At 45.0% G+C, this 27,335-nt stretch overlaps 2 protein-coding genes across 5 annotated transcripts in view; both read left to right on the forward strand.

Moving 5' to 3' along the window:
• Window positions 1-16,735, forward strand: part of LOC311064258 (titin-like) — a gene marked incomplete at its 3' end in the record, with an annotated part of 32,276 nt that extends 15,541 nt beyond the window's left edge. Inside the window, exons 24-44 of the mRNA XM_084084092.1 lie at window positions 78-1,756; window positions 1,866-2,147; window positions 2,325-2,591; window positions 2,726-3,001; window positions 3,226-3,489; window positions 4,016-4,285; window positions 4,559-4,819; window positions 5,016-5,279; window positions 5,587-5,847; window positions 5,993-6,253; window positions 6,391-6,651; window positions 6,756-6,897; window positions 7,038-7,206; window positions 7,362-7,593; window positions 8,047-8,331; window positions 8,498-8,614; window positions 8,739-8,930; window positions 11,583-11,621; window positions 11,925-15,668; window positions 16,264-16,542; window positions 16,728-16,735. Of these exons, the coding sequence (XP_083940218.1) occupies window positions 78-1,756; window positions 1,866-2,147; window positions 2,325-2,591; window positions 2,726-3,001; window positions 3,226-3,489; window positions 4,016-4,285; window positions 4,559-4,819; window positions 5,016-5,279; window positions 5,587-5,847; window positions 5,993-6,253; window positions 6,391-6,651; window positions 6,756-6,897; window positions 7,038-7,206; window positions 7,362-7,593; window positions 8,047-8,331; window positions 8,498-8,614; window positions 8,739-8,930; window positions 11,583-11,621; window positions 11,925-15,668; window positions 16,264-16,542; window positions 16,728-16,735 (9,553 nt within the window). The remainder of the gene's footprint in view (window positions 1-77; window positions 1,757-1,865; window positions 2,148-2,324; window positions 2,592-2,725; window positions 3,002-3,225; window positions 3,490-4,015; window positions 4,286-4,558; window positions 4,820-5,015; window positions 5,280-5,586; window positions 5,848-5,992; window positions 6,254-6,390; window positions 6,652-6,755; window positions 6,898-7,037; window positions 7,207-7,361; window positions 7,594-8,046; window positions 8,332-8,497; window positions 8,615-8,738; window positions 8,931-11,582; window positions 11,622-11,924; window positions 15,669-16,263; window positions 16,543-16,727) is intronic.
• ttn.1 (titin, tandem duplicate 1) overlaps window positions 16,264-27,335 on the forward strand; it is a 127,632-nt gene continuing 116,560 nt past the window's right edge. For 2 of the 4 annotated variants that reach the window (XM_084085147.1, XM_084085145.1), the window contains exons 1-11: window positions 16,410-16,542; window positions 16,939-17,505; window positions 17,778-18,059; window positions 18,150-18,428; window positions 18,532-18,813; window positions 18,913-19,191; window positions 19,274-19,561; window positions 19,677-19,955; window positions 20,053-20,334; window positions 20,419-20,697; window positions 20,943-21,221. In XM_084085147.1, the coding sequence (XP_083941273.1) occupies window positions 17,037-17,505; window positions 17,778-18,059; window positions 18,150-18,428; window positions 18,532-18,813; window positions 18,913-19,191; window positions 19,274-19,561; window positions 19,677-19,955; window positions 20,053-20,334; window positions 20,419-20,697; window positions 20,943-21,221 (2,998 nt within the window). In that variant the 5' untranslated portion in view covers window positions 16,410-16,542; window positions 16,939-17,036. Of the gene's footprint in view, window positions 16,543-16,938; window positions 17,506-17,777; window positions 18,060-18,149; window positions 18,429-18,531; window positions 18,814-18,912; window positions 19,192-19,273; window positions 19,562-19,676; window positions 19,956-20,052; window positions 20,335-20,418; window positions 20,698-20,942; window positions 21,222-26,241; window positions 26,349-26,455; window positions 26,735-27,335 lie in introns of those variants that run through there. The other 2 variants (XM_084085146.1, XM_084085148.1) reach the window with 2 other exon arrangements.

Raw genomic sequence — 27,335 nt, forward strand, 5'->3', positions numbered from 1 at the left:
ATTAGTGTGTTTATCATTTGACACTTTGATCATACTGGACTGTTGGCTGTAATGTCAAATATGTAATTATTTTCCAGGATTGAAGGAACCAAAGGACAGGCCAAATTCCAGATCCCCCAAACAGTTGGAACGGACAGTGCCTGGTACACAGCTACAGCCATCAACAAGGCTGGAAGAGATACTACTCGCTGCAGAGTCAACGTTGAGGTGGACTTTGTTGAGCCTCAACCAGAGAGGAAGCTCATCATTCCCAAAGGAACCTACAAGGCCAAAGACATTGCACCTCCAGAGGTGGAACCCCTGCATCTGCGTTATGGTCAGGAGCAGTGGGAGGAGGGAGACCTCTACGACAAAGAGAAGCAACAGAAACCATCCTTCAAGAAGAAGCTGACCTCTGTCAGAATGAAGCGTTTCGGTCCAGCTCATTTTGAGTGCAGGTTGACGCCTATTGGCGACCCCACCATGGTAGTCGAGTGGCTGCATGATGGCAAACCCCTTGAAGCTGCTAACAGACTGCGCATGGTCAATGAATTTGGCTACTGCAGTCTTGATTATGAGGCTGCTTATGCCAGAGACAGTGGTGTCGTCACCTGCAGAGCTACCAACAATTATGGAGTTGACCAGACCTCAGCTACCCTGATTGTCAAGGATGAGAAGGGCCTTGTAGAGGAAACACAGCTTCCTGAAGGCAGGAAAGGACGCACAATTGATGAGATTGAGCGCATGGCTCATGAAGGAGGACCTGCAGGAGTTTTGGCAGATGACGAAACTGAGAAGACAAAACCTGAAATTGTCCTGGTTCCCGAACCATGCGAAGTGGTGGAAGGTGCCGTCGCAAGATTCCGTTGCAGAGTGACTGGTTATCCAACACCAAAGGTTAACTGGTACCTCAACCAACAACTTATTCGCAAGAGCAAGAGATACAGACTTCGTTATGACGGTATTTACTACCTTGAGATTGTAGATGTCAGGACCTACGATTCTGGAGAGGTCAAAGTAATAGCTGAGAGCAACATGGGTGTAGCTGAGCACGTTGTGAAGCTGGAGATCACAGAGAAAAAAGACTTCAGAACCAAACTTCGCCATGCTTCGCCTGCAGCAGAGGCCGCCCCAGGGGCTGCAAAAGCTCCAGAACTGGCAGCGGCAGAGAAACCAGGCACTGATGAGTCGATCAAAGAGTTGATCAAACTGAGGAAAGCCCAAAGAGTGGTCCGTGAGAAGACAACGGAGGAGACAGAGGAGCTGAGGAGCAAGTTCAAACGCAGGACAGAGGAAGGCTATTATGAGTCCATCACTGCTGTGGAGCTCAAGTCTCGCAAGAGGGATGACTCTTATGAAGATCTGCTGAAGAAGACCAAGGACGAGCTCCTTCATCGACAGAAACTGAAGGAAGAGGCTGAGAAGAAGAAGTTGGCAGACGGTAAAGTCACTGCCGCGCCACTCAGACCAGAGGTTAAGCTCTCTTCCAGCTGCGAGGCTCCTAAAATCCTTGAACGGATCACCAGCCAGACTGTTGCCCAGGGTGACGAAGTCAAGTTCAGGGTCAGAGTGATTGGCAGACCTGACCCTGTGTGTCAGTGGTACAAGAACGGCGTCGAGATGGAGAAGTCGGACCGTATTTCCTGGTTCTGGCCTGAAAACCAAGTATGTGAATTAACCATCAAAGATGTCAGAACCGAAGATTCTGCCAGCATGATGGTCAAAGCCGTTAACATCGCCGGCGAGACTTCAAGCCACGCCTTCCTGTTGGTGCAAGGTGAAATAACTTATGCAATTGTAATTATTAGAACTTGAAAAGGATACATTAATTGAATGATTAATATATAACAGTCCCTATACTAATGTTTCACCATATGTATTTGCAGGAAAGCAAGTGATCTTCTTCACAGAGAAACTGATAGAGACCAGTGCCAAGGAGAAGGACACCATGGCCACCTTTGAGTGTGAAATCAACGAGCCTTTCATCAAGGTCAAATGGCTGAAGAACAACATGGAGGTCTTCACTGGCGACAAATACCGCATGCACTCTGACAGAAAGGTTCACTTCCTGTCTGTGCTCACCATCGACATGAAGGACACTGCAGAATACAGCTGTGTCACTGTGGATGATGAAGATATCAGGACCGATGCGAAGCTGGTTGTTGAAGGTAGGTCGGCAAACTGCAGCCTGGGGTGAAAATAAACAATACACTGGCATCAGAAAAAAAGTTTGGGAACGCCTACTTTAGATTAGCAGATAATTGCACATTTGACTTTTGAACAGAGCTGGTATTATTGATCTGCCACTTTTAACCAAGTCCATCTATTATGACACTTATCACCAGGTGCCCCACTGGCCATGATTAAACAACTGGAGAGCATTGAGGTTCCTGAGACCTACTCTGGAGAGTTTGAGTGCGAGGTGTCCCGGGAGGACGCAGAGGGCACCTGGTACTTTGGGAAAAAGCAGATCACTCCCAGCCTAAAATACGTCACAGGCTCTCGCCGCGGAAGACACAGTCTGTCCGTCAAGGACGTGAAGAAGGACGACCAGGGGGAATACACCTTCAAAGTGGGCGAGTTCACCACGACCGCTTCACTGAAGATGAAACGTGAGTTCTGTTACATAAATATTCTGAGCTATGTGAAATTTTCAAATGTTGTCATTTTATTGCAACGCAAGAACTTTCAATGTGATGAAATGACAATAATATATGAGTTTAAACATCTTGTCTGGACGTTTCAGTGCGCCCCGTGACCCTGATGCAGCCTCTGGTTGACCAGACGTGCTGTGAGGGAGACATCGTTCAGATGGAGGTCAAGTTCTCCCAGGAGAACATTGAAGGATATAGCTGGCTGAAGAATGGTCAGCCCCTCACTGCCTCCGACCGCGTCCACATGGTTGTCGACAAACAGATCCACAAACTCCTGATCGAGGACACCGTCAAGACTGACCATGCAGCATACTCTTTTGTGATCCCTGACCAAGACATCGCTACCTCTTGCAAGCTGAATGTTCAGGGTAAGACACTGTTTCTCCACTTTTTGAATTTCAAGTACCCCTAGTTTGATATGCATTAGGCCACTGACCCCCATTTGATACAGTTTAGTTTTAATTAATTTTATATCCCTGGACCCCTAATCTAAACTGTACAATTATCAGTGTTAATTTAACTCTGAAAGTAGTTTTTGACCATTCAACAATGAACCAGGTTTCTAATTCAGTGTTTTGATTTTGTGTTATAGTCATTGGCATAATAGTGCCACTCAAGGACGTCAGTGTTGTTGAGGGCACCAAATGTGCCCTGGAGGCTAAGATCTCAGCCCAGGACATCAAGTCCATGAAGTGGTACCACAACGACCAGCTCCTGGTGGCCAGCGACAGGCTCCAGTTTGTGACCAAAGGAACCAAGCAGCGCCTGGTGTACAGCAGGACCTACGCCTCTGATGAGGGCCGTCACAAGCTGATGATCGGCAAGGTTGAGACCAGCTGTAATGTTACTGTTCAGGGTAAGTGGTTTCCGTCTTGCCTTGCGCCGCCACATTTTATCATTGCAGATCCTTGTGTTTTTATTGTTTAGCCCAGTGATTCTCAACCTTTTGAATTTATCTCTGGGACCTCAATCTACGCTGTAAAAGCCTCAGTGTTGATTTAACTCTCAGAGTTAAATAAACTCTGAGGATTTTACAGTGTTAGATTGGGGTTCCAGTATAGTTTAGTTCAGTTAATTCTCTCTTTTTTATTTCAAGGATCCCGAGTTTGATGTATTAAGCTACGGGCCCCCATTTGATAAAAGATTTTTTAATCTCTGGGACCCCAATCTACACAGTAAAATTCTTAGTCTTAGAGTGTAAAAATGGAACCGGTCCATTTGGTTCCATTTGTATGCTCTTAGGGTTACAGACCTGTAAGGGTCCATTTGGACCCCTGGTGGTCCCCAGACCCGGCGTTGAGAAGCAGCAGTTCAGTACACGTTAAGATAACTTACCTAATACCTGAACAGTAAGCTACATTTTATTCCGCATGTCCCAACAGCTGTCCAGATCATAACGCCCATGAAGGACAAGGTTTGTGCTGAATCTGAGAACGCCACCTTTGAGGTGGAGGTTTCTCACCCCGGCATCGACGCGTTCTGGACCTTCGAAGGCCAGGCCCTGAAGGCCGGTGCCCAATTCAAGATGGATTCCAAGGGAAACCAAGGCAAGCGCCACACCCTGACCGTCATGAACGCCATGAAGGACGAGGAGGGAAAGTACGCGTTTGCGGCTGGAGAGAAGACGTGTAGCGCCAAGCTCACTGTGTCAGGTGTGTTACTTCAAACCTCACTGGAATAGTAAAAAATGATATTAACACTGCCTGCTAAACTTCTAACCAGATATACTGTAGAAGCACAGTTATTAAAGACATTAATGACATTTGACCATTATGTCTGTGCTTTTTCCATCCTGGTTCCAACAAATAGTTTTCTAGCTGGGCCAGTTTCAAACAGCTAATTGCAAACAGAATAATATTCGATTAAATTAGTTCAATTAACTGTTGCACCCTTAGTTATTTCTAATCCAGTTATCTTGTATTCAGGTGGTGCTATCAAGGTGCCGCTACCAGATCTGGTGGTGGCAGACTCCCAGAGAGCAGAGCTTGAGTGTGAGGTGGCCAACCCGGCCACCGAGGGTTACTGGCTGAAGGACGGCCAGCCTATAGACTTCAATGAGAATGTCGAGAGTCAGAATGTCGGAGCGGTCAGACGCCTGATCATCCACATCACCAGTGCTTTGGACGTGGCAGAGTACACCTACCAGGTGGCCAAGTCCAAGACCACAGGCTCCCTGAGAGTGGACGGTAATTCCTGTCTTCTTTCATATATTCATATAGATATATTTCATTGAGCAATAAAATATATTCAAGCGAAGATGTAGTTATGATCTGACAGTATGTAAGGAACTGAATGATTGCTGATTCATATCAAAGTGAGTGAGTCATGAGTATGACCGGGTTGTAGCTTAATGCTAACATGTGATCTTAACGTATGTTGTAGCCGTGAAAGTGAAGAAGACATTGAAGAACCTGAACGTGGTTCAGACCCAGGAGGCCGTGTTCAACCTTGAGCTGACCCACGAGAACGTCAGAGGAGCCCAGTGGATCAAGAACTCGGTGGAGATCAAGCCCTCCGACAAGTATGAGATCACTGTGGAGGGATTCTCTCACACGCTGAAGGTCAAAAACTGCACCACCGCGGATGAGTCTGTTTACTCCTTCAAACTGGGAAAGCTGTCTGCCAGTGGCAGGCTCAATGTGCAGAGTAAGTCAGTCATTCTCTACCGTTTTCATATCAAGGACCCCCAGTTTGATATGCATTAGACCACCTACACCCATTTGATATAATTATATATTTTTTATTTCTGGAGGGACCCCAATCTACAACGTAAAATCTCCAGTGTTCAAACAGAAGAAAGAAAATGTTTTTGCCACCACAGGAGTTCAAGATTCTAAACAAATTTAAGTGTCATTTAGGTTGAATCCAAGCCATAGGTTTGACGTTAGGTGGTGAGGTCTCTTTTCATTTTATACTCAACAATATTTTGACAAACGTTTATTATCCCCCTCAGCCATCAAGATCCTGAAAAAGCCAAAGGACGTGACGTCACTGTTGGGCGCCGAAGCCTTCTTTGACCTGGGTCTGTCGGAGGACAACATCCCCGTCAAATGGATGTTCAAGGACGCGGAGCTGCAGCCAAGCGAACACTACAGCATGCTGTCCGACGGCAAGTCTCACAAGCTGATCGTCCACGGCGTGGACGACAGCAAACAGGGAGAGTACACCGCCGTGGTGGGACACCTGCACTGCAGCGCCCGTCTCCTTGTAGAGTGTAAGTTTTCATTCCACTTGTGGAGCATTCAGATTTTTTGTATTTATTAAGTAAAAGTAACAATATAAAAACACAAAAGTGTTGTTATCAAAATACACTTTCAGTACCAAAGTAAAAGTACTAAAATGTTTCACAATTTCTCCAGCTCTGCGTGTCACCAAGCCTTTGAAGGACTTGTCGGTCCCAGAGACCCAAGTGGCCACGTTTGAGTGTGAAACGTCCCATTTCAACGTGCCGTCCACCTGGCTGAAGAACGGAGTGGAGATCGAGATGAGTGAGAAGTTCAGGATCGTGGTCCAGGGCAGACTTCACCAGCTGAAGATCATGAATACAAGCAGGGAGGACTCTGCAGAATACACCTTTATCTGTGGAAACGATAGAGTGTCTGCAACGCTCACCGTCAACCGTAAGTTTGAAAAACTGATGGTTAACCACATGAACCGTAGCGTACCTATTCTGGGTATGTCCTAATGGGCCAAAAATCTACAAGCTCATAGCTTGTTTATTCATTATTCTTTCTCAATTCAAAATGTCTTTCTCCAGCAATCCTGATCACCTCAATGATGGAGGACCTGAACGCTCAGGAGAAGGACACCATCACGTTTGAGGTGAACGTCAACTATGAGGGCATCACCTACAAGTGGCTGAAGAACGGAGTGGAGATCAAGTCCACAGAGAGGTGCCAGGTGCGCGGCAGACAGCTGACACACAACCTGAGCATCAGAAACGTGCACTTTGGTGACACTGCAGAGTACACCTTCAAGGCGGGTTCTGCCTCTGCATCGGCTAAGCTTTACGTTGAAGGTAAGCACTCTTCACAAAATAGATTCTCAACCTTTTTCATTTCAAGAGTTTGATATAATTTTCTATTATATTTGAGATGGTAATCATGTGTGCTTGTGTCGCAGCTCGCATTGTTAACTTCATGAAAGAGCTCAGAGATATGAGCATCACAGAGAAGAAGAGAGTGACGTTTGAATGTGAAGTTTCTGAAGCCAACGTCCAGGTGATGTGGATGAAAGATGGACTGGAGCTGGAGCTGTCTGACAGGTACAACACCGCAAGACAAGATCAAATCTCCACCATAGGGCTGCATCCTTTCCTACATCTTCTGTACATTTTCCCTGACTAAACTATAACGGCTGCTAAAAATGTGGATTAAACCTGATGTATGTCTCTGTCACCTCCAGAGTCAGAGCGATGTCAGATAAGAATGTGCATCAGCTGGTGATTCAGTCAGCACGTCTGACTGACCAGGGCCAGTACACGGCAGTGGCTGGTTCCAACATGTCCAAAGGAACTCTGACCGTAGGGGGACGCGATGTCAAGATCTCTGAGCCTGTGGAACGGGACCTTACTGTGAGTATTTTGTCAGGACAGGATGTATGGGTACCCAGGCCATTAGTGCATCGATTTGAAAGTATTCATTCATTCATTCTATGGTCCTGTTCCCCTCACAAACTTGTATTAATAATAACAACAACATTGATACATTTCTCATCTATGCTGTATAGGTTGTTGAGAAGCACAGAGCGACCTTTGAGTTTGAGGTGAATGAGGATGACGTGGACGGGCGCTGGATGAAGAACGGTGTGGAGATCCAGTTCTCGGCGGAGGAGAGGTTCAACTACGTGAACGTCAGAAAGATGCACCGTCTCACCATCGCTGAGACCTACAGGAGTGATGCTGGAGAATACACTTTCATCGCTGGAAAGAACAGCAGCACCATGAACCTCCACGTGACACGTAAGTGACTGCTGTTAACTTACAGTATGGCTGGGCCATACGACTTCAAATCAATATCACGATTATTTCAAACTTTTGCCTTGATTACGGTTAATTTAACAATTATTTCATACACTCCTTTTTACACTGCCCTCAAAGTTCTCTGACATGGTCTGCACTGTAAATATTATGGGTGCGAACGTTTATTAAACTAATTGATCTAATCGATTAATACAAAAATATATTGATTTAATACAAATAAAGGATTTTCATAATGGTGAAAATAGTTGATCTACAAGCTCACAACGCAACACGTTTATGTGAGCTGTAGATCGGCTATTTTCGGCAAAGACATTTGGAGTAGAAGGCAAAAAAGGAGAGGACCCTGATCAACAAAGTATTTGTGGTTTCAGATGGTTAAGAGCTTTGCAAGAACCTTTTTTTAACGTCCATTTTATTTCACCGCCCCTCCAGTCCCTGAACCTCCTCAGATCGTCCAGGACATGGAGGCTCTGTCAGTGTTAGCCGGGATGCCTGCCCGCTTCTCAGTGCAGGTGACTGGCATTCCACAGCCTCAGGTCTCCTGGTTCAAGAACTCCCAGGCTCTGGCTCCTGGCTTCAAAGTCAAGTTCCTTCGTGAAGGGAACGAGCACACGCTGCTTCTGATGGAAGTGTTTCCAGAAGACGAAGCGGTCTATAACTGTGAGGCCCAGAACGAATATGGAGAGGCAACAAGCACAGCTTCTCTCACTGTGGAAGGTAGGCGGTTATATGTATTCTGAATCAGTGATTCTCATTTTTCATTTCGGGGACCCCCAGTTTGATATATATTAAGGCCCCTTGTGGTCCCTGGATCTGACTTTCTAAATGAATTATCTGTAATAAATATACATATAATGTGTGTGTTTTCTTTTCTGCCATCCAGTTCCTGAGGTGATTGCTGAAGCCCAGATCCCTCCTCCTGCCATTATCAACCCTCTGGGTGACCTGTTGGTCACTGAGGGACTGCCAGCCTCATTCCAGTGCAGCTTCTCTGGAGATGGTAACTGTCTGTTTTCATCTGCTTGTTTGGTTAAAATTGAACAGCTTGGATCCATTTTCTGGGGCAAATCTTTGGTGAAAATAGCAGCCCTGTTACTGAACACACTCTATCTGTGTGTTTACAGATCTGCAGATCAGTTGGTACTTTAACGGCAGAGAGATCAGGCAGTCAAACAAGCTCTACAAGATGTCTCAGTTTGGTGAAACCTGCCAGCTGGATATTGTCAAAGTTCGTCCCGTGGAGGCAGGGGAATACTCATGCTTTGCCAAAAACTTGGGTGGAATGGTGAAATGCTTAGCATCTCTGGCACTCGATGGTGAGTTCTTCCAGAGATCAGCTAACAGACAGAAGTCTGACTGCTGCTGAGTTGCAAAATAATAATAATTATATTGTCACTCAGTTAGACCTGTGCATGTTCAGCTGAGATTTTCTATGCAAAAGAGCATGTCCCCAATGGCACACATAGCTACTGTCCAGGCAAGTACGCTGACAGATGTTGGCCATACACAACCCATAATCAGCATTCTTTTCTACATTGTATACGTTGCATCAAAATCTCAGTGGTGTGCTTCATTCAGTCTATTAAATCTGAAGAATATCACTTTAATTAAGACAATAGAACATTTTGTGGTTCAGCATGGGGAGGTGGCTAGGTTTAATGCCTGTCCAGCATGCCAAAGCCACAGAACAGCTGGTTTAATTACTAGCAGCCTATTCAGCCCTCAAAGAATGTGTTTCAGCATGTTGGTTCTCAAAGTGGGCTCCTTGTACAGTACTGGTACAGTACTGAGCATGGTGAAAAGAACAGGACTGTGCATGCGGCAGGTTGGATGTTATCTTTGCTCAGCCTCCCTCACTTTAAGCACTGAACATAATTGTGCAGGTAACGCCTTACGCATGGTTATCTTCTCTTCCAACATGAATAGCTCTTAACAATAGGAACTTCATTATTTCAGAGGAATGAATCTTTATTTCTGAGGAATGCAATATACACAACTGAACTTTGGAAATCTAGTTTTTCGGGTTCCTTGCACTCTCAGGCACGGAAATAATCCCTTAGTATTTTTGGCTCCAGTCAAGCTTGCATGATTGACAGAGGAAACCAGCCTGTCTATTTCCTCCTCACTGGTCTTGACTGACTCCACCTTCCAAGCTCCACCCAACTGCGCTCTGGCAAAACGAGCTGTCACACAAGTAACATGAAGAAGTCAGTCACCGTTGATGTGTTGACCTAATGCTTCTACTCTTTCTTATTGCCCAGATCAAAGTGTGAGAAGCTTAGCTAGTGTGTCGAGCACTGGGGCTCAGAGAACGGAGGTTCGATCAGGGAGCTATAAGTCCCTGTCAACCGGACAGACAGTCCACAGTGTTGAGTTTATCTCTGAGAGCTCCTCAAGAGTGTCAACCACAAAAACATCATCATCATCATCCTCTTGGAGGGCAGTTGACATTCAGCTGCGGGACACCAGCTCAGCAGAGCTGAGGTCCAAGGTCAGCCCCAGACTGCTGATGGAAATGAGCGACGTCCGAGTGAAAAGCGGCGACATGGCCGAGTTTAAGTGCACCTTTGACGGGCTTCCCTTCACCGGTGTGGTGTGGGACCATAACGGCCAGAACCTGGTAGACACCCAGAGGGTGAGGAGCTCTCGGCATGGAGGGCTGTTGTCTCTGGTCATCCAGAGTGTTAGTATGGGAGACCAGGGTGTGTACCAATGCACCGCAACCGACATACATGGCCAGAACAGTACCTCAGCCCAGCTCACTGTTGAAGGTGGTTTCTCTTTCTTATATCAGTCGCTCTCTCTCTTCACACGCTGGTCCATTCCACCTCTTCATCTGCTCTTCCCTGCTCCTTCCTCATCCTTGACCTCTTAGGTTGTAACCTGTTGTAATCTAGTAGAATAACAAATCTATTTTGTTTTGTAGCTCGACCCATTAGATTCTCCTCTCCTGTTGCCAGCTTTACTTCTCTTAACACCATCCTTTCATCCAACTAACCCCTTTAGTGTTTAAAACAGAATAGCTACCTTTTACCCTCTCACTGATGAACTGATCCTTAATCAATCTTCATAACTTTATTCTCACCTAGCAAAAGAAGCAAATGTCAAAGCTGAAACCCCCGTCCCTACCGATTCTGTGCGTAAAGTGTCTCAGACAGACAGAGAGACGCGTAGCGGTCTCCCTGACCAAGACAAGCAGGAGGCTGTCGAGAAAGTGGGAGCTGAGCCTCTGTCTTCCCAGCGACCTTACAGCCTGGCCAGCCACCTCTATTTCCCTGACGTCCTCCCCCGTCAACAGCGTGGCCGTGACCTCACAAGCCAACCCGAGTTCCTGGTCAAGCTGCCCCCAGAGCTGTTGCCCAAACCCAGGGGCACTGTGTCTCTGTATTGCGCTATGAAGGGGCTCCCAGCTCCAATTGTTGTTTGGCTTCACAACCAGCTGAATGTTGAGGATTCTGTGTCTTACTCTCTCAAACATGACGGCCCTCTGTGCTGTCTAAAAGTTAAGAACACGGGGCCATGGCAAGGCGAACATTACACTTGCAAAAGTGTCTGCTCAGCCGGAGATGCTGATTGTGGCACAGAGACGAAAGGTTGGCAATCTGCATGCTTTAGTCCTTTCCTTCGACAACCAGCCACCATTTACACCGCTTCCACACACACTGGCCAGGACACAGCAACGTCTACCAACCACTGACCTCTATTCACTGGCTAAAATGTCGAAGAGAGACAGGGAGTCAGGGGGTCACTCATATCACTGAGCACTTTCCAAAGACAGAACCGCTGTACACTTAATGCTCAAACTGAAGCATGCAAGAATGTCAATACAAATTAAATAGATAATATGGATGCACGACATGTCACTTGATTCTAATCTTGCTGCTTGCTGATTCTTGTCTTGCTGTCTTGCTGCTTATGTTCAGTTTGAGAACATCATTGGTAATTTAGTCTTGTTTGTATCTTTGCAGTACCAGTGGTGGAGGAAGCTCAAGTCGCGGATGTAAAAGGTGATTTTACTTTGCATAGATCTCCCGTGGTCTGTCATTTATAAATATTGTCAAATGTTATATTATTTTTCATGACTTAAAAGTTTGACATACCTTTATATGAAAAGCTTTTATTGTCTTGACTGTTTCCAGGTAAGATATCCACGTAAAATATTGTTTTATATGTCCATGCACCTGTTCTTGGTTTCAATCCAACGTAACTTGTCCATAGATGACTGTTGGTTTTCACTGCAGATGTTGCCATATGATTGAAATGTCTTTATTACCTCCTAAGATCTGTTCAACTGTCGTTATTCTATACAGTTGTGTCTAGCTCAACCGTCACAGTGGAACAAGAGTCCCTGGAGTCATACTACACTGGCCTAAAATTACCACAAAAAACCAAGACACTTGAACTCAAGCCAGAGTCCAAACGCTTCTCAAGCTCTTTAGAGAAGAAAAAAGAAAAGCCAGTTTTCCTCTCCCAACTCTCTCCAGCAGCTGTGACTGATGGAGAGACGGCTAGATTTACTGTCACGGTGTCTGGGTTCCCTAAACCCACTGTTGAGTGGTCCCACAATGGACGTGGTATAACAAGTTCATCTGTTTATACGTTTGTTCATGAGAGAGACGAATACAGTCTGGTTATTAACAAAGTTCAAAGAGAGTATGAAGGAGAGTACTCGTGTACTGTTAGCAACAGGTTTGGCCAATCCACCTGCACTTCTTACCTTCATGTTCAGGTGAAGGAGCCAATCAAGCACCAAAGAGTAGAGAAGAAGTTTGAGCTGACAGGCAAACCCCCAGAATTCACGAAAGCTATTGATTCTGCCCGGTGTGCTGAGGGCAGTGAGGCTTACTTCACTTACGTTGTGACAGGAGACCCTCGTCCAGAGGTTCAGTGGCTCAAAGGCACCTATCACATTGAACCCAGTGGGTTATATGTCATAGTGAACAACCCAGATGGGTTTGGGTTCATCAACATTAAGAGCATCAAACAGCAGGACAGTGGCATCTACACGTGTAAAGCTTCAAACCAGTTTGGTGAAGCGACCTGTGCGGCAGAGCTGCTGGTGTTCAGGGACGCGGCCTCCATATCTCAACACTTATTAGTTCAGAAGACTAAAGACTTGACAATATCCATGACAGAACAAACCACAGAGTCCCACTTGTACCAAGTCAGTCTCACAGGACAGGAAAGAAGTAGATCAGACCATATGGTCTATACCATTGGTACTGAGGACAGACAGATTATTCCCAGTGAACAGGTGGGAGCTCTTAGAGAGCTAGATATCTCAGCTGCTACTCTACACAGAGAGCAGGTCACACACCAGGCTGCAGTGCTGCAGTCTCATGAGGTGGAGGAGAGGGTGTCTGTGGCCCCCACCCATCCGCCTCAGGTTTCAGCCGTTCCAGCAAAACAGCTTCACACGGTTGCTTTTACATCCTCTGTCCAGGAGAGGCAGAAGTTCATGGAACAGCACTCTGAGCGCATCCTAAGCCCAGAACTAGTAGCGTTAGAGTGTACAAAAGAGCAGCCGTCCAAAGTCATGTCGGCCATTGCTGAGGAAGTCCTCCCCCTTACCACAGTGAGAGCTGAAGCTCTGGCTGACAGGAAACGAGAACAGGTTCAGACATCTACTGAGCCCAGGCAACTTGTCAGCGGTCACCAAGTAGAGTCTGTTCTGCCTATCCTCAAAGAAACCTCAGCCACAACCCAAAGACCAGATGAGGAGAGGGGTTTCAGGGTCACTGAGGGTGTAAAGATCCTCTACTCAGCCCAGTCCACAGGACAACTGCCTATAACAGAGAGACACACTGAGCCTCTGTCCGCTTTACACATGCCCTCTAAACCCCTGATAGAGAAAGAGCAGCATAAGCCAGGGGTAGCACCAGTCAGTGAAACTAAAGTAACTTTAACCAAGGAGAAGACGTTTGAGATACACAGGCCATCACAGGAGAGTGCAGTCCCATGCAAAGACACAGTCTATAGATCAGCTATGAGTGCTGAAGAGAAATACCAACTCCAAGCTGAGCCCTCAGGACTGATACCAGGTTTAGAATCTGCAATGACTCTGCAATGTTATAAAGAGGGTCAAAGGCTCCTGAATCTGCAGGTTTTCTGTGATCAGGACATTTTACAATCAGAAGGTAAATTTACTAGTGAAAAACCTTCACCAGAGAATGCACAATCAAGGAAAAGTCCTATTTTATTACATTCAGTCACACAGGATGAGCAGAGAACTGTGGTTTGCGAAGGAACTTCTGAGTTTTCAACAAAGATTAGTTCTATGTCCATTGAGCCAAAAAAAGAGGCACCTCCAACACTCTATGTTCAGTCAGTCCATCCTGTATCAGCCCTACCTAAGGAAGACATATTTACTGTTCCCAAACCAGAAGAGCAGGTGGCAGTGCAGAAACAGGAAAAGGCCAGGAGACATGCAGCCACGTCAGAGGAGAGACGTGAGCTCACAGCAGATTATCACAAACATTTAGACGTGTCTGTGACGGGAGTTGAGCCACAACTTAGAACAGAACCCAGACCTCAGAGGGTTCTCCACGTCTCCTCTCAGCCCATGCAGCTCCCGAAGGAGACTCCCTTCACCAGCGACGTTAAACAGCAGCGTGCTCTGATCCAAAAGGAAGAGCACTGGAACGTCGTGCAGTCCGTCAGCGTGACTGACACGCAGGTCCTGGAGGAGGGTCACACCACCAGTCTGATAGCTGAGCCCAAATTCAAGCCTGAAATGAAAATTGAGCCAAAGATACCTAGACAGCCGGTTTACATTGAAGAGAAGGCAGTAGCTGCAGAGAGCTGTGTGGTGCTAGAGGCAGCTGAGCAGGACTTTGCTGTGCAGATTCAGGAGGGTCAGTCGGTCAGACAGTCGGTTCTACTGGAGGAGAAACAGGTGATAATTGGAGAGCAGTCCAGTGAGATACGCAGATCTGAAGGTTCTGTTGTCAGTGTCAAGACTCAACCTAGGGGACTTATGTTTGTTCATGAGTCTCAAGACAGCCAAACTCTTCCTAAGGAGATGTTTTTTGTGATTCAGATTCCCAAAGCATCCAGTGTGAATATCAGGCGTCATCTGAAAGATGCCCTGCAGTCTGCTGTGGCCCGCGACCAGCCTCTGTTACTGGCTGATGTTGTTGGGAGGTTAGAGGCAGCTCAGATACAGGAAGTCAAGGTTCAAAAAGAGCCTAAACATTCCATGTTTACATACCTCATCACAACAGCGGGCGCCCCCTTGGAAATCACACTGGCTTTTGAGGGAGAATACCCCCAGATGGCTGACCTCAGGACTGAACTGCAGGCCGCTCTCTATGCTATAGTTTGCCAGGAGCAGCATGTTCTCTCATCAGAACAGCCTGGCACCATGCAGATAGACAGGCCTCAGAAAGCACAGGTCAGCTCAGCCCGCTCCAAAGAGATGCTGTCTTCCATGGTAGTAGACACAGTGACCGTAGCAGAGAGTGCAGTTGGTTTCCCTGCAGCCATATCTCAGTCTGCTACCGTCCAGACTGAAGCCAGGACCTCCATCCAGAGTGCAACTGTCCATAGTCAGTCAGAGATATATGAGTCCATACAAGTTAGTAGACAGGAGGGTAGGTCTGTGAGCGTCAGGAGCCAGGGCAGAGATGTGGGGGCTGCAGATTTAACAGCCTCACTGCCTGTAGGCCAGGTCCCTGCTGAACGACATGTAGACATCTCCATCCACAGAGAAATGAAGGAAGAATATCTGTCTGAGGCCATCATGATCAGTGAGTCCTCAGACAGTCTGGTAGATTATCCTGTGGTTTTAGAGTCACTGGATGATGTTTGCACAGAGGAGAACAGTAAGGCTGTACTCAGCACAACCATTAAGCATGTCACCAAGGTAAACTGGTTTTTCAAAGGACAACTGGTGAAGTCTGGCAAAGAGTTCAAGTGTTCTAAAGATCATGACACATATACACTAACAATCAACAAAGTTATCAAGGAGAAACATCAAGGAGAATATGTCTGTGAGGCTGAAAATGAAGTCGGCAAGACGACAACAACTTCAAGACTTACTGTGGTCTCCAGAGGTTGGACGATGGAGAATACTTTGATATAATCATCAAAACTAACTCACACTCTTCAATCTCAACTTCTGTTGTATAAAAACCTCAAACCTCCAAATTGACTTTGCTTTCCAGTTTTACCTAAATGGAACATCTTTTTTGTTAATGTTTCGTGAGCTTGAGGCGGTATAGCAATCTATTTACATAAAAACATATACAATCACTTTAGTTTTTTGGAGGTTATGAGGTTCAAATCAAACAGAAGTGACACTTCCACTTCTTCCATCATTCTTTAACAGTTGGAACTCCACAAACATCACCCCCATATCCACCTCCTGTCTTCTTTTTCTTCACCTGAAGCATCCGCCACTATGACCCTGAATCTTTGTTGCCTTTTTGCATGCTGTCTTTCACTCCTCTTATCTTAGCGTTCTGCTCATCCGCACACCTTCACCCAAGTCTAACATCATCTTCCTCCCACAGTCACGCCAGGATAATGTGTTTGTCACCTTCCATCCTAGGTTCACCATTTCATGAGTTAACCTCCACTCATTCCCATAGGAGTTGTATACTGGCCTCTTCCATATGTTAATTTCATTCTTTTTGGTTTCTCCTACAGTGGCACCGGTGTTCAAGCACAAAATTGTTCATCAGGAGATCAACATTGGCCAAGGTGCCAAGTTTGAATGCGAGACCGAGGAGGCACCGAATGTGAGCTTCAAGTGGTTCAAGGATGGAAGCCCAATCAAGGAGGGCGAGAAATACAGGGTTCTCAGCCGCTTCCAGACTTCCATTCTGGAAGTCCTGAGCCCAGCCAAGGCTGACAGTGGAGAATTCACGTGCAAGGCCAGCAATCAACATGGAAGTGACAGCTGCTCTGCCTCTCTGTCAGTGACAGGTAAGAACAACGCGCTTCTCTCTCCTCTACTCTGGTTGGTCGAAATGAATGACTTGAGGTCAAAGCTGCAGTTGACCTCTCTGTTCCGTTTATCTTTTCTTGTTTTTTCTTCTAAACTGTTGTGCTGTTGAACGGTTTGAATAGGTGTAAGGGGTAATCCCGACCGCTGCGATTTTTCTCCGCAGCGGTCTGATGCTTAATTTATGTTCTGTCATATGACGGCGTCGTGCGCTGAAATTAGCAGAACTACAAGCTCAAAACAACAAATGAGCTTGTAGATTGGCTATTTTATAACTCTAAATAACTATAAATCAGGCTTAAAACATTTTCAATATGTTTTCATGGATTCTAATAATCGTATCAATAATGTGTATTTATTTTTTCTTAACCTCATAGAGCTGTACCCACCCAGCTTTTTAACTAAACCTGATGGTCAAACTGTGTGTGTTGGAAAGAGGGCCGTGGTACAATGTGTGGTAACAGGAACTACACCTATGAATGTTGAATGGCTCAAAGGTGACAATGCCTTACCTAACGTACCTACACACTACCACACCTCTTCTGAAAAGAATAAGCACACACTTGAAATAGCCAAACTTGAGCCAGCAGACCATGGTGTGTACCAGTGTAAGGCCTCTAATAAAGCTGGAACAGCTGTGTGCAGCGTGGAGCTGAGGGTTATTGACAAGCCCAGCTTTGTAAAACCACTGGGCTCCGTATCTGCTGTGGTTGAGGCTCCTCTACACCTGGAGGCTCAGGTGAATGAGATGATGGGAGTAACCATCACCTGGACTAGAGGTGGCAGAAAGGTGCACCAGTCACCAGACTGTAAACTCTGTTTTGAAGATAAGATGGTTACACTTGATATCCCCAAAACCACGCTGAAAGATTGCGGGGAATATGTTTGCACAGCTACAAATGAGGCTGGAAGTGCAACTTGCTCTTCTTCAGTGGTGGTTCAAGGTAAGACCGTTTTACTTAATTTCCAGGGAGTACTAGAGCATTTGAAGTTGTCACAAATGTACAGTACTGAAAATGGACGTCCTTTCCTTGTGTAAGTCAAGGACAAAATGTTCATGATGATATGACCTGTTGAGTTCAATCAGAGCAAATCTTATCAAATCTTCTCTTTCTTAATCTTGTCCACTCTTTCTTAATGTTGAGTTGTTGTTGTTGTTTTGAATGTCAATAACTTGACATAACATTGGATCTTTGTAACAATGAAAACCCTGCAGAGCAACCAGGCTTTGTAAAGCGGCTTGAAGCCACTGTGGTCTGGAAACAAGGCAGCACGGCACGCCTGCAGTGCACCGTCAAAGGAACTCCTGAACTCCACTCTACCTGGTTCTTAAATGATAGAGAGCTCTCTGCCGGGGACAGATATCATATCAGTCTGAAGGACAGAGTTGCGACCCTGGAAATAAAGGATGTGGCTTTGGGAGACGGTGGGAACTATACCTGTGAGGTTCTGAATGAGGCTGGCTGCGAAAGCTGCAGCACCAAAGCCACTGTCAAAGGTCTGTAGAGTTAGCATGTGGATAGAAATTAGTTTGAAAGTGTCATTAAAAATAAGGCAGCACCTAACCCATTGAATGTTCCCCCCCTAGAACCTCCCTCTTTTAGAAAGGAACTGGTCTCTGTAGAGGCAGTAAGAGGAGCTGTGGCCACATTTGAATGTGAGCTTGAAGGCACCGCACCATTTGAGGTGACCTGGTTAAAGAACAAGAAGGTGCTGTCCACAGATCAGAAGTATAGAATAGTATCACAGAGATCCATGGCCTCTTTGGAGATCCAGTCATTTGCAAGTGCAGATATTGGTGAATATCAGTGTGTCGTATCCAACGAGGTTGGCTCAGCATCTTCAAAGTCAGTGGCTAAACCGAAAGGTTAGTGATGTTAACCACCCTTACAGGGCATTCTTCATTTCTAGTTCAATATGATTATCTTAAGCACTATTGCTATAATAAAGGGCTAATACTATTATTTCAGAGCCGCCAGTGTTCTCAAAGAGAGTTGAGAGTGCCACTGCACTGTTGGGAAACGCAGTGAAACTGCAGGGAACCCTAAAAGGCTCAGCTCCCATCACTGTTAAATGGATGAAAGACTCTGAGATACTGAGAGATGATGATCCAAATGTCAAGATGTTGTTTGACAACACCATTGCTAGCCTTTCATTCTCATCTGTTGAGATAAAACACGGCGGCAAATACACCTGTCTAGCAGAGAATGAAGCAGGGCAGCAGAAATGTGAAGCCGTTTTAACAGTTCAAGGTTAGAGAACAAAATTGCAAAATTCAGCAGGATTCAGTGAAATATGACATCCTTGAATTATTGATGTTTCCCATTTAAAATTGTGTTGTTGTATTTTAGAACCAGCTAAAATCTTAGAAAAGATGGCCTCCATCAGTGTGACGGCAGGAGATTCAGCCACCTTGGACTGTACGATCTCTGGAAGCCCAGAACTTAAAGTGAAATGGTTTAAAGATGGGAAGGAGATGACGACTGGTCGTAAATATAAATTGACTCTTAAGGACAATGTTTCCAGCTTAAAGATTCTTACTGCAGAAAAAGGAGACACTTCTGAGTACAGGATGGAGGTGTCCAATAAAGTTGGCAAGGACCAGTGCACATCCTCAGTATCCGTCTTAGGTTGGTTATATACTTTAGATATCAAATTCCAGGTTTGTAAAACACAACAGGGTCTTTCTTATAATTATATTTCCTTACACAGATCGACCAGTTCCACCATCTTTTACAAAAAGTCTTAAGAAAGTTGATGGGAATATTGGAACTGATGTCACCATGGATTGCAAAGTATCTGGATCCAAGCCAATCAATATTTCTTGGTACAAAGATGATAAAGAAATAAATACAGATGGGAAATATACGCTCGACTTCAGTGAGAACACAGCCTCCCTGCTGATAAAGAGCGTGCTTAAAAGCGATATTGGAGCTTACACGTGTCGAGCTGCCAACACTGCCGGACACAAAGAGAGCAGTGGTGTTCTGTGTGTCACAGGTCAGATTAGTTCATGACATCGAAAGAACGTTGTTAAAGTAATAATGGACAACATGTAAGCATGTGTCACATTCTCTTTGAATGTAATGATGTTTTTCTTCCTGAATGAATCTAGAATGTCCGGTTTTCACTATGAAGCCTGAATCCAAGGAAGCCGCACCGGGATCAAATGTTGTTTTGAAAGCAGGCTTCACTGGATCGGCTCCTTTGCTTGTTAAGTGGTTCAGAGAAGACAAAGAGATTTCCACTGGAGGCTCGTGTTTTATTAAGAAAGATGCCTCTTCAAGCTCCTTGGAGCTTCACAAAGTGAAACCTGATGACTCTGCCAAATACACATGCCAAGTATCCAATGATGCTGGGAAGGTTGAATGCACCACAGTCCTCTTTGTCAAAGGTGCCCTTTCTTCTTTGCTATCTGATGCAACTGTTGTTTTTTTGTCTGTCTGTCTGTTTTTATTTTTCTATCTCTAACTGTTATTGTTAATTCACAGAACCGCCCACATTTTCATTGAAGGTTGAGCCTTCACAACTGGTGAAAGTTGGACATTCTTTGAAGTTATTCTGCAAAGTGCAGGGCAGCCCTGTGATCAGTATCAAATGGTTTAAAAATGGCGTTGACATCAATTCAGACAATAGCCACAGAATGTCTTTCTCTGACTCAATGGCTTCTCTGGAGGTAGTGGACTGTACTGTTAAGGATAGTGGAGATTATGTGTGTGTGGCGTCCAGCGAGGCTGGCAGTGACCGCTGCACCAGCACAGTGACAGTCAAAGGTTGGTACAGTGTTTTAGCTTTACTTCTTCTTTCGTCTCGGCTGTCACTGCCTGTGCTTAACATTGACCTCTTCTTTCTCACAGAGCCTCCTGTATTTGTGAGGCCACTTGAGTCTGCCGAGCTCGTGAAGAGCGGTGATGTTATCTTGGAAGGAACAGTGTCAGGCTCAGCGCCGTTTGAAATAAGCTGCTATCACAATGATAAGCAAATCAGAAATGACAGACGGCATAAGATCAGTGTTCAGAATGGAACTGTTACTGTACAGATTTCCAAGTGTGAGCCTGGAGATGCTGGGAAGTACCAATGCTCTGTATCTAATGATGTCGGAGAGACATCTTGTTCTTGCCACATATCACTGAAAGGTTAGTTGAAATAGCAGTGTAATATTATAATTATAATTATAATATTATAATAATAATATTAAGGTTTTATTCTATACAGGTTTCAATAACATAGGAGCAATGCATATTAAAGCTCAAACAGTTTAGTTTGTTATTTAGAAGGAAAACATCAAACCTGGACATCAGAGTGTTCAAATTTGAATCTTTATGTACGCGAGTAAACCCTGTGTAAGCTATAGGTTGACCTGTGGAACCTCTCCCACTAGAACCACCATCGTTTGTTCAGAGACTAGAGGACATGACCTCCCAAGTGGGTTCTGAGGTCATGATGAAATGCTTGTTGTCCGGATCACTCCCAATGACCGTCCGCTGGATTAAAGATGACCGTGAGCTCAAAGAAGACGAGCACATTAAGATCTCCTATGAAACCCAAGCCGCCATGTTGAACTTACAAAACACTCAGATATCCCACGGTGGGAAGTATATCTGTCAGGTGCAGAACGACGCTGGGAGTCAGAGATGTGTTGCGGTGCTCACAGTGACAGGTTTGTGGGACTTTTCTGGCATCTAACATCACATGCTTTTCTTTGAAGTGTCACTCTACGTGTTGCATTAACACCAAAACAGCAGCTGATTCTGTTGTGAATGGTTTCTTATCCCAGAGCCAGAACGTTTTGTCAGAACAGTCCCTGTCCATCAGTGTAACCCAGGGAGACTCTTCTACTCTGGAATGTAGGTTTTCAGGCACTAAATCCCTGAAGGTCATTTTGTGACTTGTTGGCCAGATTAGACCTGTGTGCTGCTATATTACTGTGAAGCTTGCAATGAGGCAGGAAGAGAGGCTTTCTTTGTTGTGCTATCAGTAAAAGGATGGTTTGGAGATATATTCTTTATTTTCATGGTTACATAGAAGATAAATTGAATAATTTGGTTTATTTAAATGCTCATTTCAGAAGCCTCCTTCATGTGTTAAAGAGTTGACTAGAGGTTGTTAGAAGGTCTGTGGCAGCATTTGTTTGCAAGGTGACTGCTCCGATTGAGGTTGCATGGTTTAAAGACCAAAAGCCCATTGCATCCAGCCCAAAGCAGACACACAGTGATGAAGTCATAAGTCTGAATATACAGGACTGTGATTTGTTAGATGCTGGTTATTATCATTGCATGGTCGCCAATGAGGTTGGACAATGTACTGGTGCTGCAGCTCTGTCAATCAAAGGTTGACATTGATTCTGTATACTTTGAATTCTCTCTCTCACTCACACACACACACACACACACACACACACACACACACGCACACACGCGGCAATGTACACTTCTTGATGTCATAGCAGCATGTTTGTTTTCACATCAGCTCCACCGTCGTTTGTTAAGAAGATTGAAAGTATCTCCAGTGTTCTGGGAGGCATTGCAGTCTTTCAGTGCATGGTGGAGGGGTCACCCCCCCTCTCTGTGCAATGGCAAAAAGACGAGAGCTGGATCCTGGAGGATTCTAAGATTGAGAGAATGTTTGAGAACAACGTGGCCACTCTCAGGATTCCTGCCTGTGAGGCCGGTCACAGCGGGAAATACACCTGCCAGGTGGTTAACGAAGCAGGGCAGGACAAGTGCTTTGCCGCCCTCTTGGTGCAAGGTATAATATGCTTCATGCACAGCACTACTTCAGCTTAACATTTTAGATTTGATCGCTTTAATGCTAATAATTTGCACTCATGTCCTCATCTTTGTTTCATGTTATTGTTTGAAACAGAACACATAATTCCTCCGGTGTTCATTAAGAAGTTAATGAACGTTCAGGAGGTGTTGGGTTCAGTAGTTGTGATGGAGTGTAAGGTTGCCGGCTCTCTGCCAATGTCAGTCCAATGGAGCAAAGGTAGAAGACAGATTGATGCTAGCTCCAAATACAAGCTAACACAAACTCACAATACTGTCTCACTGGAGCTGACACTGGCTTGCGGTGCAGACACCGGAGAATATTCCTGTAAGATAACCAACAAAGCCGGCAGCGTTGTTTGCAGTGCTGTGCTTACAGCCAAAGGTTAGATATTTATTGTTAGTTTTAATTTACTTAAGTAATTTCAGCCTGTATGAAGAATACAGCTCACACCCTGTATCTGAATAATTTTTCTGTAGCGCCACCACGCTTCGTAACTAAGCCTGAAACCCAGGCTGTCATTCCAAAGTCTACTGTACGCTTCAGAAGTGTCTACGAAGGAACACCTCCGTTTACTGTGAAGTGGTTCAAGGATGACTCTGAACTCGTGATGGGTCCATCGTGTATGATTGGACTGGAGGAATATTCTTCTTACATAGATCTTTACTCGGTCGGCCCTTTGCAAACTGGAACTTATTCTTGCCAAGTTACCAATGAAGCAGGAAGAGTGAAATGTGACGCAGAGTTGTTGATGAAAGGTTGGACTTTTATCATTTTTTTTGTCCACCACCTTGTGAATTAACAATTTTTTCACAACCACGTCTTCGCCTACATCTTCACCTCTGCCAGCTTAACCAGATCATGTCTTTCTTTACAGGGTTATATATGTTGCCATTCAGCATCCCATGACCAGTCTCCATCATCTATTTTATTAATGGATGTCACATTTTAGTAAATGTTTCTTATTTGATTTTACAGAACCTCCACGGTTTGTCCAGAAAATGCCTCCCAATACCTTTGTGAAGCAGTGTGAGGGGCACCGCTTCGAATGCAAGCTTACCAGTTCACGTTCCTTGAAAGTGTGCTGGTACAAAAATGATCAAAAGATAACCGACAGCGGCAACTATAAAACCATGTTTGTCGATTCAACGGCATACCTTCAGCTGCAGTCCATGAGGTTTGAGGACAATGGCGTCTATACCTGTGAGGCGCATAATGATGCTGGCAGTACAAGCTGCAGCACCATTCTCACAATCCAAGGTCAGCTACCGAAATGGTGCTCGCATGAACCTCAAAGTTTGACGATGGTTCCGGTTTGTTTTGAGATTGCGTCTTGCGTTTCCTCGGAACGTTCACAGTTGTTGTGTGGTGTCCCCCATCTGAAATCCCTTCGGCATGGACATTTGTTTTTAGTCTCCCAAGGTTTTGGAGAGCATGAATGTGAACAGCACATCGTTATGTATGCATTCTTTACACTGTTAAAAGAATGACCAAATCTTTCACTGCCCCCTCTATCGAATCACGTTTTCTCTTGCGTGTCCTCTGCTCGTTCACAGTTAACAGCACCTCATTTTGTATGTGTTCTTTCCTCCGTTAAAGAAATTACCAAATCGTTGACTGCCCCCTCTGTCTTTGAACCTACGATCCTTTTGTAGCATGAATATCGGAGAATTTTCCCTCCCCATCTCTAATTGTCTGTCATTTTCTGGTTTGGATTACGGTGTGGATTCTCCATAGCATGGACTGAACTGAGCATGTCCCCCAGACTTGCGAGAATTGATTTGAAGATACTTGTCCGACCGTGACTATTATTTTTTTAACTTCTCTCAATTATATTTTCTAGAGACCCCATCCTTCACTAAAAAACCGAACCCAGTGGAGGGTGCTATAGGAAAAGAGGCCAGCCTGTACTGTGAGATCTATGGCACACAACCATGCCAGATTACCTGGTACAAAGACAAACGGCCCCTTAAAGAGGGTTTGAAATATAAAATGATCAATGAAGGCACTTCTGCCACGCTCCACATGATGAGACTAGGAGCAGATGACGGTGGCATCTATGAGTGCACCGTCTCAAATAGTGTAGGCAGTGAGACCTGTCGTACAACAGTTAGCCTAAAAGGTTAGTAAAGTACATCTTTGGTAGTAATTATTAAAACAGTACTGCTCCCAATGCAATCCCTTGACCTCACCACCACTGTTTTGCTCACTATATAGCACCACCGGTGTTTGTGAAGAAACTGACTGACCAGTCAGTGATGGCTGGTAAGGAGTTAACACTAGCAGCCACAGTCAAAGGATCCGAGCCCTTGGTTGTGTCCTGGGTTCAGGACAAGGATCACATTCTTAGAGACGGCGACAACAGGAAGATCACATTTGAGAACAATGTGGCCAGCCTTAAGGTCTTTAAGGCTGACGCCACCACAGCGGGAAAATACACCTGCCAACTTAGCAATTACTCTGGAGTTGTGGAGTGTGTCTCCCAAGTCACTGTTCTAGGTTTGTACCACTCCAGATTCAGTCTTTACAGATCAAATACAGATAGGATTCAGTTAGCTAAAGGTTTTTCTTGCTTAATTTCTAGAACCCCCCTCTGTCGTGGATTTCCCTGAGTCTTTAATTGTAAAGACGGGCGAGAATACATCTCTTGAAGTGAGAGTGTCTACCGCAGCAGAACTGACAACCACATGGTTCAAAGACAACAAAGAGATTTCAGCTGGTGCCAAATATCAGATGTCCTTCTCCAAGAAGATAGCTATGCTGAAGATTCGGTCAGCTGATAAACCAGATGTAGGAGAATACAAGCTGGAAGTAAAAAATAAGATGGGAGCTGCTTCCTGCAAAATCAAACTGTCTGTTTCAGGTCTGTGATCAAAGTTCCAATGCCATTGGTTGGCATGTAATATCAATTTATACCATAGATACCATTTCTTGCTTGTAGCACACCAATATGAAACCACATATTCTCTCTTAAAACAGATAAGATGATTCCGCCTACGTTCATAAGAAAACTTAGGGACACCCATCTTGTTGTGGGTCAGCCTGGTGAGATGGAGTGTAAGGTCGCTGGCTCTGCTCCTTTCACCACCTCCTGGTTCCATGATGGCCGGGAGATAAAGAGTGGCCCATCCTATGGCATCAGCTTCAGTGATAATACTTGTAAAATGAGCGTGCCAACTATCACATTGTCTGACTCTGGCAAGTACACTTGCAAAGCTGTTAATTCAGCAGGAGCCAGTGAGACCAGTGCCTCTATGACCGTCACAGGTTAGTAGATGTACAGGTAGTTGATTCCAGACAGTTTGAAAGACGTATTTCTCAGCCAGGGATCTAACATTATCCTACAAAACTTCTTTTTTTGAAACCAGAACCTCCATCGTTTGTGGAAAAACCTCAGCTGCAAGAAACGCTGCCGGGTAAAAATGTTACTTTCACAGCCAAGGTGAAAGGCGCTGCCCCTCTCAAAGTCAAGTGGTTCAGGGGAAGCAAGGAGATGCAACACGGAAAGGGCTGTGACATTGCCCTGAAAGACAACGTAGCCACTCTGCATCTTAACAAGGTTGACAAGACCCATGCTGGAGAGTACACATGCCAGGTCATTAATGACGCTGGGAAAGAAAGCTGTCCAGTTAACCTGTTTGTGCAAGGTTTGTTAGCATTATTTTAGAGAAACCCTTACTCCTTTTTTGATACTAAGTGAAAGTGAAGTAATTAATCGACACACTGCTTCTCCTAGAACCTGTCCGCTTTGTGAAGAAGTTGAAGAATATTACCTCTGAGAAGGACAAGCCTCTGAGGCTTGAGGTCACATTTACTGAAAACCCCAGATTAAGAATAACCTGGATGAAGGATGGTAAATTGGTCTGGGCTTCCTATCAGTACAATGTGATTACAACGAGCACATCCTGCATTCTGGACGTCCTAAACTCAGACAGGATGGAAGCAGCTGGTAGATACTCTTGTGAAATAGAAAATGGCGTCGGAAGTGACAAATGTGAAGCACAAGTGACTATGATAGGTAAAAGTGTTAACCGTAACTTGTATCTTAGTATCTTCAGCATTCCTTCATATATCTATATCTTATCATCTATACTTTTATTAATCAAACATCATATTTCACCTCAGAACGACCACACTTTGTCGACAAGATGGAGCCATTAGAAGTAAACATGGGCGAACCAATTACCCTGAGATGCCGAGTTGCCGGAACTCCTGACATCTCAGTGTTTTGGTTTAAAGCCGATGGAAAGCTGCGTAAATCTGACATGTGCACAATGGAGTTCTCCAATGGCGTTGCAACGTTGAAACTGAGCAAAACAACCAAGTTCGATCATGGAGAGTACACCTGCAAGGCTGAAAACCGCATCGGTTCAGCATCTGCCAGCTGTCAAGTGGTTGTCAAAGGTGAAGCTCGTTCTTTTTTACAAAATAGTCTCCAACAGTCTTTTGGACAGCCAATACATTTTAAGTGTTGCATTATATATTCATCATTGAAATATGATAAGCAATACTCAATGTCTTGTGTTGATTACATGGCTGTACTTAAGGTTAAGTGTCAAAAATGACACTCGGCAACACTGGAGATAATTCATTTTGTACAGCTACAGCTATGGATGGAGACAAATCATACCATGATGTCTCAGTCAAAGATTTGTTGTTTTTTGTGAAATCGTCTTTGGAATGAGTTGACAGTACGGTATATATCCCTGCTGGCTTTGCTCACACAGCTAACAGGTCAATACATATTCATGCATATTAATGCTTGCATATCTAACATCAACTTTACTGCTCTCAGAACCGGTGCGCTTTGTCCAGAAGCTGGTGGACACCACATTCATGGTAGGCCAACCTCTGAAACTAGTGTGCACATACACTGGCAGCCAGAGGGTCTACGTCACCTGGAAGAAGGACGACAAGTTCATCTGGGCGTCTTACCAGTACAATGTTAAAACTACTGACTCAACGTGCATTCTGCAAGTACTCTACAGTGACCGGCCAGAGGCGG

This window comes from Gymnoscopelus microlampas (genome assembly GCF_963454915.1).
Source record: "Gymnoscopelus microlampas genome assembly, chromosome: 17".
Taxonomy (NCBI): domain Eukaryota; kingdom Metazoa; phylum Chordata; class Actinopteri; order Myctophiformes; family Myctophidae; genus Gymnoscopelus; species Gymnoscopelus microlampas.